This window comes from Monodon monoceros, unplaced genomic scaffold, assembly GCF_005190385.1.
Source record: "Monodon monoceros isolate NGI ecotype Baffin Bay Population unplaced genomic scaffold, NGI_Narwhal_1 Super_Scaffold_18, whole genome shotgun sequence".
Taxonomy (NCBI): Eukaryota; Metazoa; Chordata; class Mammalia; order Artiodactyla; family Monodontidae; genus Monodon; species Monodon monoceros.
In genome coordinates, this window is record NW_021703774.1 from 70,502,569 (window position 1) to 70,518,910 (window position 16,342).

At 40.8% G+C, this 16,342-nt stretch overlaps 1 protein-coding gene across 3 annotated transcripts in view; it reads right to left on the reverse strand.

Moving 5' to 3' along the window:
* The window catches only part of TDRD10 (tudor domain containing 10), a 55,183-nt gene that overhangs the window by 23,931 nt on the left and 14,910 nt on the right, over positions 1-16,342 (reverse strand). For all 3 annotated transcript variants that reach the window (XM_029230674.1, XM_029230675.1, XM_029230673.1), the window contains 2 exons: positions 16,178-16,248; positions 15,367-15,523 (listed from right to left, as the gene is read on the reverse strand). In XM_029230674.1, coding sequence (XP_029086507.1) covers positions 15,367-15,523; positions 16,178-16,248 — 228 coding nt within the window. The remainder of the gene's footprint in view (positions 1-15,366; positions 15,524-16,177; positions 16,249-16,342) is intronic.

Consider the following 16,342-nt stretch of genomic DNA (forward strand, 5'->3'; position numbering starts at 1 on the left):
CCCTGGTCTGGGAAGATCCCACATGCCGAGAAGCAACTAAGCCCATGTGCCACAACTACTGAAGCCTGTGTGCCCTAGAGCCCGTGCTCTGCAACAAGAGAAGCCACTGCAATGAGAAGCCTGCGCACTGCAATGAAGAGTAGCCCCCGCTCGCCGCAACTAGAGAAAGCCCGGCACAGCAGCAAAGACCAGACGCAGCCAAAAATAAATAAATAAATATTTGAAAAAAAAAAAAAGAAAGAAAACTACTAGAGCTAATCAATGAATTTCGTAAAGTTGCAGGATACAAAATTAATGCACAGAAATCTCTTGCATTCCTATGCACTAACGATGAAAGATCAGAAAGTGAAATTAAGGAAACAATCCCATTCACCACTGCAACAAAAAGAATAAAATATCTAAGAATAAACCTACCTAAGGAGGTAAAAGACCTGTACTCGGAAAAGTGTAAGACACTGATGAAAGAAATCAAAGATGACACAAACAGATGGAGAGATATGCTGTGTTCTTGGATGGGAAGAATCAATATTGTGAAAATGACTATACTACCCAAAGCAATCTACAGATTCAATGCAATGCCTATCAAATTACCAGTGGCATTTTTTTTTACAGAACTAGAACAAAAAATCTTAAAATTTGTATGGAGACACAAAAGACCCCAAATAGCCAAAGCAGTCTTGAGGGGAAAAAATGGAGCTGGAGGAATCAGGCTCCCTAACTTCAGACTATACTAGAAAGCTACAGTAACCAAGACAATATGGTACTGGCACAAAAACAGAAATACAGATCAGTGGAACAGGATAGAAAGCCCAGAGATAAACCCATGCACCTAACCTATGACAAAGGAGGCAAGGATACACAATGGAGAAAAGACAGTCTCTTCTGTAAGTGCTGCTGGGAAAACTGGAGAGCTGCATGTAAAAGAATGAAATTAGAACACTTCCTAACACCATACACAAAAATAAACTCAAGGGCTTCCCTGGTGGCGCAGTGGTTGAGAGTCTGCCTGCCGATGCAGGGGACACGGGTTCATGCCCCGGTCCGGGAGGATCCCACATGCTGCGGAGCGGCTGGGCCCGTGAGCCATGGCCGCTGAGCCTGCGTGTCCAGAGCCTGCGCGTCCAGAGCCTGTGCTCCGCAACAGGAGAGGCCACAACCGTGAGAGGCCCACATGCCACGCAAAAAAAAAAACAAAAAACTCAAAATGGATTAGAGACCTAAATGTAGGACCGGACACTATAAAACTCTTAGAGGAAAACATAGGAAGAACACTCTTTGACATAAATCACAGCAAGATCTTTTTTGATCCACCTCCTAGAGTAATGGAAATAAAAACAAAAATAAACAAATGGGGCCTAATGAAACTTAAAAGCTTTTGCAAAGCAAAGGAAACTACAAACAAGACAGAAGGACAACCCTTAGAATGGGAGAAAGTATTTGCAAATGAATCAACGGACAAAGGATTAACCTCCAAAATGTATAAACAGCTCATGCAGCTCAATATTAAAAAAACAAACAACCCAGTCAAACAAGGGGCAGAAGACCTAAACAGACATTTCTCCAAAGAAGATATACAGATGGCCAAGAAGCACATGAAAAGCTGCTCAACATCACTAATTATTAGAGAAATGCAAATCAAAACTATAATGAGGTATCACCTCACACCAGTTAGAATGGGCATCATCACAAAATCTACAAACAACAAATGCTGGAGAGGGTGTGGAGAAAAGGGAACCCTCTTGCACTGTTGGTGGCAATGTAAATTGATACAGCCACTATGGAGAACAGTATTTAGGTTCCTTAAAAAACTAAAAATAGAATTACCATATGACCCAGCAATCCCACTACTGGACATATACTCAGAGAAAACCATAATTCAAAAAGACACATGCACCGCAATGCTCATTGCAGCACTACTTACCATAGCCAGGTCATGGAAGCAACCTAAATGCCTATCAACAGACGAATGGATAAAGAAGATGTGGTACATATATATAATGGAATATTACTCAGCCATAAAAAGGAACGAAATTGGGTCATTTACAGAGGAGTGGATGGATCTAGAGACTGTCATACATAGTGAAGTAAGTCAGAAAGAGAAAAACAAATATCGTATATTAACACATATATGTGGAGCCTAGAAAAATGGTACAGATGAACCAGTTTGCAGGGCAGAAATAGAGACACAGGTGTAGGTAACAAATGTATGGACACCAAGGGGGGAAAGTGGCAGGGGTGGTGGTAGTGGTGGTAGGATGAATTGGGAGATTCGGATTGACATGTATACACTAATATGTATAAAATAGATAATTAATAAGAACCTGCTGTATAAAAAAATAAAATAAAATTCAAAAAAAACCCACTACAGATAAATCAAAATTTAATTCTAAAAAACATATTCAAGTAAACTTTAGGAAAACAGAAAAAACAAAATAAAAAACAAAAAATAAAGTGGCAGACTTGAGCTGTATCATATCAATAATTATATCAAATGTAAATGGTCTAAACATACCAATTTAAAGACAGAGACTGGCAGTGTAGATTAAAAAATGTGACCCAGGGCTTTCCCAGTGGTGCAGTGGTTGAGAGTCCGCCTGCCGATGCAGGGGACACGGGTTCGTGCCCCCGTCCGGGAAGATCCCACATGCCGCGGAGCGGCTAGGCCCGTGAGCCACGGCCACTGAGCCTGCGCATCCAGAGCCTGTGCTCCGCAACGGGAGAGGCCACAACAGTGAGAGGCCCGCGTACCGCAAAAAAAAAAAAAAAAATGTGACCCAACTATATGCTGTCCACAAAAAGCTCGCTTCAAATATAATGACATAGTTGGGTTTAAAGTACAAAGATAAGAGGCATGCAAACATAATCAAAGGACATGGTTATATTACTATCAGATAAAATAAACATCAAAGAATAATCACTAAGAGAAAAATCACAGAAAGCGATATTATATAATTATAGAAGCATCATTCCACCAAGAATACATAGTAATCCTAAATGTATATGCACCAAACAACAGAGCTGCAAAATATAAAATGCAAAAACTAATAGAATTGAAAGGAGAACTACACAAATCCACAATTATAATTGGAGACTTCAACACCCCTTTTAACAACTGACAGAACAACTAGTCAGAAAATCAGCAAGGATATAGAACTTAACAATACCATCGACCAACAGGATCCAGTCAACATGTACAGGACACCCCACCCAATAACAGCAGAATACACATCTTTACAAGTGCCCATACAACATATACCAAGACAGACTATATCCTGGGCCATGAAATAAGTCTCAGTAAGTGTAAAAGGATTCAAATCATATGAAGTATGCTCACTAACCACAAAAGAATTAAATTAGAAATCAATAACTGAAAATATGTGGAAATATCCAAATATTTGGAAACCAAATAACACACTTCAAGAAAACTCCACACAATGAAGAAATCAAAAGGAAAATTAGAAAATATTTTGAACTCAATAAAGACATAACAAAAATGAAACTGAAAAATGTCAAAATCTGTGGAATGCAAGTACACTTAAAGAGAAATTTATAGCACTAAAAGCCTATATTAGGAAATAAAATAGTTACAAATGAATGATTTCAGCTTTGATCCTAAGGGGGGAATAAAAAGAAGAAAAGCTAAAAGCCAAAGAAAACAGAACAAAGAAAGCAACTAAGAGCAGAAATCAATGAAATTGAAAAAAAATAGAGAAAATCAATAAAACAAAGAGCTGGTTCTTTGAAAGGATCAACAAAATTGATAAACATCCAGCAAGAATGAAAAGAAAAAGGGAAGACATGAATTGCCAGTATCAGGAACAAAATGGGCTATCACTACAGACCTCGCAGATACCAAAAAGATAGCAAGGGAATACCAAGAACAACTCTACACATAAATACAAACATAAATTTCAAACAAGAAGTTTGACAACTCAGACAAAATGTACCACTTCCTCAAAAACTATAAACCATCAAAACTCACCCAATCTGAAATAGATGATTTGAAGAGCCCCATTACTGTTAAAGAAATTGAACTCTTAAGTTAAAAAAATCTCGGGAATTCCTTGGTGGTCAGGTCAGGGGTTAGGACTCGGCGCTGTCACGGTCGGGGGCCCAGGTTCAATCCCTGGTTGGGGACCTGAGACCTGAGATCCCACAAGCCATGCAGCACAGGAAAGAAAGAAAAGAAAGAAAGGAAAGAAAGGAAAGGAAGGAAGGAAGGAAAGGGAGAAAGAGAGGGAGAGAGAAAGAGAGGGAGAGAGAGAGAGAGCAAGAGAGGAAGAGAGCAAGAGAGCAAGAAAGAAAAGAAAGGAAAGAAAGCAAGCAAGCAAGAAAGAAAATCTCCAAGCCCAGATGGTTTCACTGGAGAATTCTACCAAACATTTAAGAAAAATTAACACAGTTCTATATAGTCTTTTCCAAAAGGAGGGAACACTCCCCAATTCATTTTATAGGGATAGTATTACCATGATACTAAAACCAAAGATAGTACCACAAAAAACAAAAAACCTACAGATCAATATCTTTCATGAAAATAGATGCAAAAGTCCTTAAGAAAGTATTAGCAAATAGAATTCAGCAATATATAAAAATAATTATACACCATGACCAAGTGGGGTTTATTCCAAGAATGCAAGGTTGGTTCAATATTTGAAAAATCAATCAAGGTAATCCATATTAACAGGCTAAAGAAAAAACATCACATGATCATATCATTCAATACAGAAAAAAGCATTTGACAAAATTCAATATCTGTTATAAGTTGAATTATTTCCCCCCTTCAAAAAATGTATGTTGAATGCCTAACCCCCAGTACTTCAGAATGCGACCTTATTTGGAAACAGGGTCTTTATAGAGGTAAGCAAGGTAAAACAGTCACTAGGGTGGGTCCTAATCCAATATGAGTGTTTCCTTATCAAAAGAGGAAATTTGGACACAGAGCCAGACACAGAGGGAAGACAATATGAAGACACACAAGGAGAATGTTATGTGAAGACAGAAGATTGGAGTGACACATCTATAAGCCAAAGAACACCAAAGATTGTTGGCAAACCACTGGAAGCTAGGAAGAGGCAAGGAATAATTCCCCCACAGGTTTCAGAGGGAACTCTGCCTTGCTGACGCCTTAATTGTGGACTTCTAGCCTCCAGAACTGTGAGATGATCAATTTCTGTTGTTCTAAGCAGCCCAGTTTGTGGTACTTTGTGATAGCAATCCTAAGAAACTAATACAATGATTCATGATTTAAAAAAAAACCTCTCAGAAAAACAGGAATAGAGGAGAACTCCCTCAACTTAATAAAGAACATCCATCCAAAAACCTATGATAATATCATACTTTATTGTGAAAGACTGAATGCTTTCTACACTAAAAGGATAAGGCAAGGATGTCCACTCACTACTCTAATTCAACATAGTGCTGGAAACCTAGCCAGTACTAAGAAAAAGAAACAGAAGACGTATAGATCAGAAAGGAAAAAATAAAACTGGCCCTATTTACAAATGACATTATTGTCTACACAGAAAATCCTAAGAAATCTACAAAAAAGAAAAGAAAAAAAGCAAATTCCTATCACTAGTAAGTTCAGCAAAGTAACAGGATACAAGATAAATATACAAAAATCAATCGTATTTCTATATACTGCCAATGAACAAGGAGACACAGAAACCAAAACTACAGTGTGACTTATAATCACTCAAATAAAATGAAATACTTAAGTATAAATCTAATAAAATATATTAGGACCTAATGTATGCTGAAAACTATACAATGTTGATTAAAGAAATCAAAGAAGGTCTAAATCAATGGAAATTTATACTGTGTTCATGGACTGGAAGACCCAACATATAATAAAGATATCAATTCTCCTTAAACTGACATATAGGTCTAATGCAATTGCTAGCAAAATTCCAGTCAAAATTTTGGTAGGTATAGATAAAACTATTCTAAAATCTATATACAAAGGCAAAAGAAATAGAACAGCTAAAACAATATTGAAAAACAATAAAGTTGGAGGAATCAGTCTACCCAATTTCAATACTTTTTATAGCTACAGTAACTGAGATAGTAGGAGGCATAGACATGTAATCAGTGAAACAAAACTGAGGACCCAGAAATGAACCCACACAAATATGTCCAACTGATTTTTTTTTTTTTTTTTTGTAGTACGCGGGCCTCTCACTGTTGTGGCCTCTCCCGCTGCAGAGCACAGGCTCTGGACTCACAGGCTCAGCGGCCATGGCTCACGGGCCCAGCCGCTCCATGGCATGTGGGATCTTCCCAGACCAGGGCACGAACCTGTGTCCCCTGCATCGGCAGGCAGACTCTCAACCACTGCACCGCCAGGGAAGCCCTGTCCAACTGATTTTTGATAAAACTGCAAAAGCAATTTAATGGAGGAAATGGTGCTGGAGAAACTGAACATCTATAGGAAAATAATAAAACTCAACCTAAGTTTCAAAGCTTATATAAAAATTAACTCAAAATGGAACATGGGCTTTAAAATGTAAAGCTATATAACTTTTTTTTCTTTCTTTCTTTCTTTTTTTTTTTTTTTTTGCGGTACGCGGGCCTCTCAGTGTTGTGGCCTCTCCCGTTGCGGAGCACAGGCTCTGGACGCGCAGGCTCAGCGGCCATGGCTCACGGGCCCAGCCGCTCTGCTGCATGTGGGATCTTCCCGGACCGGGGCACGAACCTGTGTCCCCTGCATCGGCAGGCAGACTCTCAACCACTGGGCCACCAGGGAAGCCCGCTATATAACTTTTTAAAAAACAGGATAAATTCTTTGAGACCTAGGACTGGCCAAAAAGTTCTTAGACCTGACAACAAAAGCATCATTCATAAAAGGAAAAATTGATAAACTGGATTTCACTGAAATTTAAAACTTCTGCTCTGAAAAAAACCCTGTTAAGAAAATGAAAAAAAAACAAGCTACAGAGTAGGAGAAAACATTTGCAAACCATGTATCCAACAAAGGACTGGTATCTAGAATGCATAAAGAGCTCTCAAAACTCAATAGCAAAAAAAAACAATCCAATTAGAAAATGGGCAAAAGAGAGAAAGAGATATTTCACCAAAGAGGATATACAAATAGTAAATAAGCACATGAAAAGGTGTTCAACATTAGGGAAATGCAAATTAAAACCATAAGGGAAATGCAAATTAAAACCATAATAAGATATCACTATATACCTATCAGAGTGGTTAAAATTAAAAAGTGACAATACCAGGGGACTTCTCTGGTCATCCGGTGGTTAAGATCCCACACCTCCAATGCAGGGGGCACAGTTCAATCTCTGGTCAGGGAACTAAGATCCCACATGCCGAGGGGTGTGGCCAAAAAAAGTGACAATACCAAATCCTGGAGGGGATGCAGAAAACCCCTCAAACATTCCTAGCAGGAATGTAAAATGGTACAGCCACTCTGAAAACAGTTTGGCTGTTTCTTAAAAAAGTAAACATGCAATGACCATACCACTCAGCAATTTTAATTTTGGGCATTTATCCCAGAGAAACACACAAACTCCATACATGAATATTTATAGCAACTTTATTTGTAACAGTCAAAAACCAGAAATAATGTAGATATCCTTCAATGGGTAAATGGTTAAGCAAACTGCAGTACATCCATACCATGTAATACTACTCAGCATTAAAAAGGAATAAACTAGGGCTTCCCTGGTGGCGCAGTGGTTGAGAATCTGCCTGCTAATGCAGGGGACACGGGTTCGAGCCCTGGTCTGGGAGGATCCCACATGCCGCGGAGCAACTAGGCCCGTGAGCCACAACTACTCATCTGGAGCCTGTGCTCCACAACAAGAGAGGCCGCCATAGTGAGAGGCCCGTGCACCGCGAATAAGAGTGGCCCCTGCTTGCCACAACTAGAGAAAGCCCTTGCACAGAAACGAAGACCCAACACAGCAAAAATAAATAAATTATTTAATAAACTCCTACCCCCAACATCTTAAAAAAAAAAAAAAGGAATAAACTATTAGTATATGCAACAACACCTGGATGAATCTCCAAAAATTATGTTGATTGAAAAAAGCCAATCCCAAAAGGTTATATACTATATTATTTCATTCATATAACATTCTTGAAATTAAAGAAATAGAGAACAGATTAATTGCTCCAGGGGCTAAGGTGGGGATGGGGATGGGAGGGAAATGGGTGTGGCTATAAAAAGGCAACAGGAAGGATACTTGTGGTGGTGATGGAACCGCTCTGTATCTTAACTGTATCAACGTTAATACCCTGGTTGTGAAATTGTTTTGTAAGATGTTACCATTGGGGGAACTGGACAAAGGGTACAGGGGATCTCTGTATTGTTTTTTACAAGTAACTGCATGTGAATCTACAATTATCTCAAAAAGAAAAGTTTAATTGAAAGAAAAAAAAAGTTCTTATCGTGCTAGCAGCATAAAAGCAGGCAGAGGGCCACTGGCCAAAGTTTGCTGACCCCTTTCCTGGTTAGTTATATTATGGCAAATATCTTCTCCCAGTTTTTGGCTTGAATTTATCTTCCTTTATATTATCTTTCAAAGAAGATAAATTCATAATTTTAATTCATCCACCTATCCTTTTTTTTTTTTCCAGTTAACTCTTTATGCCTTAACAAGTCTTATTCTACTCTGAGGTCCTAAAGATATCCTTGTACATTTTTGCCTAAAAGTTTTAATGTTTTGTCTTTCACATTAAGTCTCTAGTCCATCTAGAGTTTATTTTTTATTTTTTTAAAAATTTTATTTATTTATTTTATTTTTGGCTGTGTTGGGTCTTTGTTGCTGCGCACGGACTTTTCTCTAGTTGCGGTGAGCGGGGGCTACTCTTCGTTGCAGTGCGCGCGTTTCTCATTGCGGTGGCTTCTCTTATTGCAGAACACCAGCTCTAAGCGCATGGGCTTCAGTAGTTGTGGCTTGCGGGCTCTACAGAGCAGGCTCAGTAGTTGTGGCACACGAGCTTATTTGCTCTGCGGCATGTGGGATCTTCCCGGACCAGGGCCCGAACCCGTGTTCCCTGCATTGGCAGGCAGATTCTTAACCACTGCGCCACCATGGAAGCCCTAGAGTTTATTTCTGTGCATGAGGTAAGGCAGGGATATAATTTCGTATTTTTCTACATGAATAAGCAATTGTCCAGATTCAATAACTAAAGTGTCCATCCTTTCACCAGAGATGTACAACTCTACCAGAATAGTCAGTAGTTTCTGCATTTGCATAAGCCTCCTTTAGGGGCTCTCTATTGTATTTTATTGGTCAAACTGTCCAACCCTAGGCCAATAGTACAACGTCTTCTTGTAGGGCAAGGCTTCCCATCTTTATTTTCAGGAAGAAATGTCTTAAATATTCATAGACTTTTGGACTTCCATATAAATTTCAGAATCAGCCTGTGGGAATTTTTATTGAAATTATACAGAATCAGAAGATTAATTTTGGGAGAATGACTCTTAAATAACTCTTATTATCTTCCTATCCATGAACATGAAACTTTTCCAATTTTAGAATTCCTTAAAGACTTTCAATAAAGCTAAATTATTTCCCCCAGATAGGCCATGAGCACCTTGCACCTTTCACTGGATTTATTCCTAGGTACCTCAATTTTTAAAACTGCTCTTTGGTTTTTTTGTTTGTTTGTTTGTTTTGGGTTTTTTTTTTTTTCCATACGCGGGCCTCTCACTGCCGCGGCCTCTCCCGTTGCGGAGCACAGGCTCTGGACGTGCAGGCTCAGCGGCCATGGCTCACGGGCCCAGCCGCTCCGCAGCATGCGGGATCCTCCCGGACTGGGGCATGAACCAGCGTCCCCTGCATCGGCAGGCGGACTCCCAACCACTGCGCCACCAGGGAAGCCCTAAAACTGCTCTTATAAATGGTATATTTTTAAAGTTATTTTGTTGTTTATTCATGGAAATATAAATAAAATTGATTTTTATATACCTGATATATATCCAGCTACCTTGTTAAAATGTTATTTCTAATAATTTACATATTATTTAAGTTTTTCTATGTAAAGAAACATCATCTGTAAATAATGAGTTTTATTTACCCTGTTCCAATATTTATGCCTTTAACTTATTTTCCTTTCCTCACTAGATAAAACTAGACTTCCAGTATATCCTTGTTGTTATTTTTAAAGAGAATGCTTATAATGTTTTTCTATTATTATTTTCTGTAGTTTTATACAGAAAAGGGAGATAGCCTTTATCAGGTTAAGAATAACCTTCTATTTCTAGCTGCTAAGAAACTTTATTTTTTTAATCATAAATTAGTAGTGAATTTTATCAAATGCTTTTGCTGTGCCTATTTAAGACGATCATATGGTGTTCACTCTTTAATCTGTTAATGTAGTGAAAGATTTATCGTTTTTCTTTCTTTTTTTCTTTCTTTCTTTTTTTTTTTTTGGCTGCGCCATATGGTTTGTGGGATCTCTGTTCCCTGACCAGGAACTAAACCCAGGCTTTGGCAGTGAAAGCCCAGAATCCTAACCACTAGGCCACCAGGGAACTCCTGATTTATCATTTATCTAATATTAAGCTACTTCTGCATTTCTAGAAAAAAAATGCAACTGCCATGATGTATAATACTATCTTCATTAGCCAATATTGACTTCATTTTGCCAATATTTTGTTCAGAAACACTGCATGTGTATTCATGTGAGTGAAACCAGCCTGCAATTTTTCTCTCTTATGCTCTCCTGTCTGATTTGATATCAGAGTTATATTGGCCTCATAGAATGAACTAGCAAGTATCTCACTTATTCTTTAGAAGAATTTATACAATATTGGAATTTTCTGTTCCTTGAAAATTCAGTAAAATTTGCCTATAAAACCATCTGGGCTTGGTGTTTTCTTTATAAGAAGATTCTAAACTTTGATTCAACTGCTTTACAGATATAGGGCTAGCAGGTTTTTTTATTAGTTTTGAAAATGATATACTTTAAGGAATGTGTCCATTTCTTCTAAGTTTTCAAGTTTATTACCATATTAGCTTATATTTTATTATCTGCTACATCTATAGCTATGATCTTTTTATTACTGTTTACCTATGCCCTTTTCTCCTTTTTTCTTGATCATTCCAAAGGTTTTTCTGTTTCATTAATCTCTTTAAAGAATGAAATTTTGACTTTACTGATCCCTTCTATTGTAGCTTTGTTTTTTATGCTTCTTGTTTTCCCCCCGGCTTTACTGAGATGTAACTGACATATAATTGTGGCTTTGTTTACAAAATTTTAAATTTTAAAAAACTTTGTTTTAAAACCTTTTTCTGGGCTTCCCTGGTGGTGCAGTGGTTGAGAGTCCACCTGCCGATGCAGGGGACACAGGTTCGTGCCCCGGTCCAGGAAGATCCCACATGCCACGGAGTGGCTGGGCCCGTGAACTATGGCCGCTGAGCCTGCGCGTCCGGAGCCTGTGCTCTGCAACGGGAGAGGCCACAACAGTGAGAGGCCCGCGTACTGCCGAAAAAAAAAAAAAATTTTGTCTGTTCCTTATTTGGGTTTATTTTTACTTTTTATATACTTCTTCAATCAACTCTAAGCTCATTTATTTTCATCCTGTTTCTTTGCTCATTTAAGCATTCAATATTATACAATTCCCTATAAGTATTGCTTTCGCTGTATCCCACAACTTTTTTTATATATAAATTTATTTATTTTATTTTTAGCTGTGTTGGGTCTTTGTTGCTGAGCGCCAGCTTTCTCTAGTTGCGGCAAGCGGGGGCTACCCTCATTGCGGTGCACGGGCTTCTCATTGCAGGGGCTTCTCCTGTTGCAGAGCATGGGCTCTACGCACGCAGGCTTCAGTAGTTGCGGCATGTGGGCTCAGTAGTTGCGGCTCGCGGGCTCTAGACCACAGGCTCAGTAGTTGTGGTACACGGGCTTAGTTGCTCCGAGACATGTGGGATCTTCCTGGACCAGGGCTCGAACCCGTGTCCCCTGCACTGACAGGCAGATTCTTAACTACTGTGCCACCAGTAGTTAAGTAGGGAAGCCCTATCCCCCAACTTTTGATGAGAAAAATTTTCCTTATCGTTCAGTTCTAAGTACCTTTTTTTTTTTTTTGGCTGTGCAATGCAGCATGCAGGATCTTAGTTCCCCGACCAGGGACTGAACCCGTGTCCCCTGCAATGCAAGTGTGGAGTCTTAACCACTGGACGGCCAGGGAAGTCTCCTAAGTACTTTTAAATTTCTCTTATGATTTCTTCTTTGACCCATGTGTTGTTTACTTAGGAATATGTTTTTAGATTTCCAAATGTATGGAGATTAGTGTTCATCTTTTGGTTACTTATTTCTAATGCAAAAGCACTGGGAATGTTCCTGAGAAATGATAGCCATCCCAAAAGGAAGAAGGCGAGCCTCTTAACACCCTTTTCTAGTACCTGGTTCTGGCATGACAGTACTCGCCCGTCCCAAATAACCCTAAAACTGGACGAACTATATGAATTAACCGTTTCTGGCACAGGCTAATGCTAGTGGGTAGCAGAGAGCAGTTTGCCTGAGAAAAGGAAAGCACAGCCGGTGAGCCCACATTTACTCTGGGCATTTTCCCAAACCACAGCAAAGGCAAGCAGAGCTTGGGCAGTCAGTGGCAGTCTTCCTGGGCAGAAGAAACCCAGATAAGAGTTTTGGTGCCAGGAATTTGTTAGACAGGGTACCAGTGAGAAAGGAGTCAGAGAAAAGCCCCAGAGATCTAGAGGCTGACCCCAGGTCCTTGGCTGAATCCTAGGCTGCCCGTGTGCAGGGCAAGTTCTGGGAGGCCTTCGAGAGAAGAGCTGCTGTAGAAGGTAGAGGACAGGGAGCTAAGAGAGGAATACAGGAATCAAAGATCTCACAGTGCTGGGGAGACAACAGAGTTCCGACCCGGCCAGAGTGCAGAGACCTTGGTAAGCGCCCTGAGACCCTCACCCTAGAAGGTCAAGCCTTAGGAAAAGGATTTTGCCCAAAAACTAGGGCTCAAACTGAAGTATACTAATTTGAACAAAGAAAACCAACTTTAATAAGATCAGAAGGCCAGCTAGTGTTCCATTTTTGCTAGGAAAAAATAATCAACACTATTTAGAGAACATAATATAAAGTCTCTACAATACAACATCCATAATATCCAACATACAATCAAAAATTACCATATTTGTAAGAAGTCTTGACCCTTAAGCAAGGAGGTAAATGTCAATAGAAGCAGAACCACTAATGAACCAGCTGTTGGAATTGGCAGAAAATGATTTTATAACTACAGTAAGTATGTTAAAGAACATGGAAGAAAAGGTAAACAAAATGGATGAAAAGATGGAAGAGTTCAGCTGAGAAATGGGAAAAAAAGAACCAAATGGCAGTTGAAAACTACACTATCTAAAATGAAAAATGCATTAGCTGGGCTTAATAGCAGATTGGACATAACAGCAGAAACGATTAGAGATTTCCAAGACAGGTCAGTTGGAAAGAGTGGGAAAGCTGTGGCCATACCTATACTGAGAGCAGTTGGCAAGGTGGTGTGGATATCTTCAGCGGCTCACAGGACAGCTTCAGAAGAGGTTGAGGGCTGGGTTCAACTGAGAGAGGGGTTTTGCAAGATATGACCTAGTAAGCTAAGGGAATTCAGGTCGTTTGAACTAAGGTAGTTATAACTACGGAATCTAAGCTAAGAAGGGATGTGATGGAGCAAAGAGTGTTGAAGAGTGAAGAAATGGTGAGGCAGTGGATTTTGGGTCCCAGTGTGTCTAATCATTAGACTGGGGGCTTTAGAGCCTTGCTACTCAAAATGTGGTCCCAGGACCAGTAGCACCAGCACCACCTGGCACTTGGGAAAATTCTCAGGCCCTGCCCCAGATGTACTCAATCAGTATCTCTGCAGGTGAGGCTCAGCAAGCTGTTTACCAAGCTCAGCAGTGATTCTGACGCTGTTCAAGGTTGAGAACTGCTCCTCCAAAGTAAGAGAGCTGCAAAGAAAGGGACAGGGGCAGAGTGGGATGCTCGAAACGGATATTTTGGAGATGTTCGGTTATGAGCAATGACAAGGTCTGAGATATAACTCAGGGAATGGGAAACTGACTGAGTGGAAGAAAAGATCATTAAAGATAAATGCTCTAGAAATAAGGGGCCAGACTCTTAGATCATTCACAGGGACACAATGTGAGTGTCAGTAAGAGAGAAAGACAGTGAGTCAGAAGCTGAAGTTATCGGGGGGCATGACAGCGAGAATGGCAGATGACTGCAACCAAGAAGGTCAGTACGTAGCATAATCTGACAGCCTGCCCTTCCAAGAGCTAGAGTTTAAGGAGAATGGAAAGAGAATAGTTTGGACTAGCAAGGGGAGCCACCTCTGACAATCTTACTGTGGTGATTCCTATCCACCTCCCAACTCCCATCTCCAACTTCTGCAGCAATGGCTGACCTTGTTAACTGCCTGCCAACAGGCATTCTCCCTTCCCTTGCTGACAGATTCCCAAGTTTAGCAACAATGTACCTATTTTAAAATAAGCTATATTTTCCAGCCTCCTTTGCACTGAAGGCCACCAGTTGTAGCTCTCTCCAACACAACAGGAGCAGAACTGTGGTCAGGCTTCTGAGAACGCGGCTTTTAGGAGGATACAGCCTCTCCACCCTCTGCCTCTCCCCTTCTTCCTGCCTGGAACTCTGATAACACCATGGAGTGCCCATACCAACCTTGGACTCCTTACCTCCTGAATTCTTCTACAGGAAAGAAAAACAAATAGCTAACTTGTTTAAGTCACTGTCGGCTGTATATATGAGGAAGTCAGAACAACTCAATCGCTAACAATTCAGGCTCTGAAGTGGGATGCTTTGCTCCTGGTTCACCTTTACCTACCGAGAACGGGCCCACCTCACCGGAGGGAAGCTCCCAGGGCTTAGTTACGGTCCTTCTCGTCTCTGTCCACAAAGGCAGCCCCCACCAGGCGCTAACCCACCATTAACTCTCCCCTTGCAATACCTCACATTTGTCTTCCTGCCAGGAAGGACCAGATTTTATTCACTTTTGTCTTACTTACCCTCACACCAGCACCCAGAACAAGGCTGTGCAAACAACAGATACTCGATTAATGTCTGCTTCGTTAAACAAGTAAAAGCCTCAATTTCCATAAGCCACGTTGAAAAAGCCCTGACTGAATTGCCTAATAACCCTTTCTTTGTCCTTGCTAAGAATACAGCCTTCCTTTCATTTCAAAATTCCAAGTTTTCCATACTAACCTTGCTTCCAACCGTTAAAGGTCATAAAAGTTCCCGAAATTCATCCCAGCCCCTGCTCTGTCCACAGTATGACTGGGATGGAAGGAGGAGGAAAGGACAGAAAGCAAAGTCGGCCAAGCTCCGAAGAGTGAGCACAGAGCAAACCAGAGCGCAGAGAGGCCAGACACCTACCAGCAGTTCCTGGGTCCACTCAGTCACATCAAGGGTCCTCTTGGGAGACCTTCTGTTGGAATTCACGTACAGTTTTCGTTTGCGGAAGAGCTTCCCATTCAGCTCCTGGATCGCAAGCGCCACTTTCTGCATGGAGCCCACATCTACAAATGCGAAGCTGCAAAGGAAGAAGAGGGCAGCTCTGAGCCCGGCTCAGAACAGAGCCACAGGAGGGCACCAAGCCCAAGCCTAGGAAAAGTCTCCTCTCCCCTCTGTGGGGACAGGAGAGGAGCTGGGCTGACCCTAACACACCAGGAGGCCACAATGACATCCACACTTGGGCTGGGATGGGCAGTGGGACAGCCTGTCCTGGGTGTCCTGGGGATCAGGAGACACATGCTGACCCTATCACCGTTTAACATATGGCACGGCTCTGGGCTTCCTTCACACCTCTCCCCACAAAATTTCAAAGCCCTTTTACTGCCTGGAAAATAAGAAAGGGAAAATATGAGTAGGTCCAGATTTCAGGGGCAACCAAGGCTGAGGGAGGTGCAGTAACTTGCCTCAAGTCAGAAAACAGAGCAAGGACATGACCAAAAGCAAACCCAGGTCTCTGGACTTCCAAACCAAGGTTGTATGGATAAGGCAGCATTAGCTGCCAAGTCAGAGGGTTGGATGTGGAAAGGGGGTTTCCCAAATGTCACTCTGCCAAGTCGCAGTGGGTGTGGCTTTGGGAGCTGTTGAGCTAGTCTGTAACATCAGTGCATCAGCAAAATGGACAAAGAGGAAAGGAGTTGCTTCCCAAAGAAAACAAAGGAAGAACAGTCATTACCATTTGCAGCCATTCTGGATTTTGTGGACATGGAGAGGGTTGAAGTCCTTTAGAAGGCACCAAATTTCCTCCTACAGTGGCAGGGTTTAAAAGAGAAAGAGACCCAGAGACAATACTTACAATCAGTTCTCAATGTTTCAGATCCCCAATCAGCTAATCTGTAAT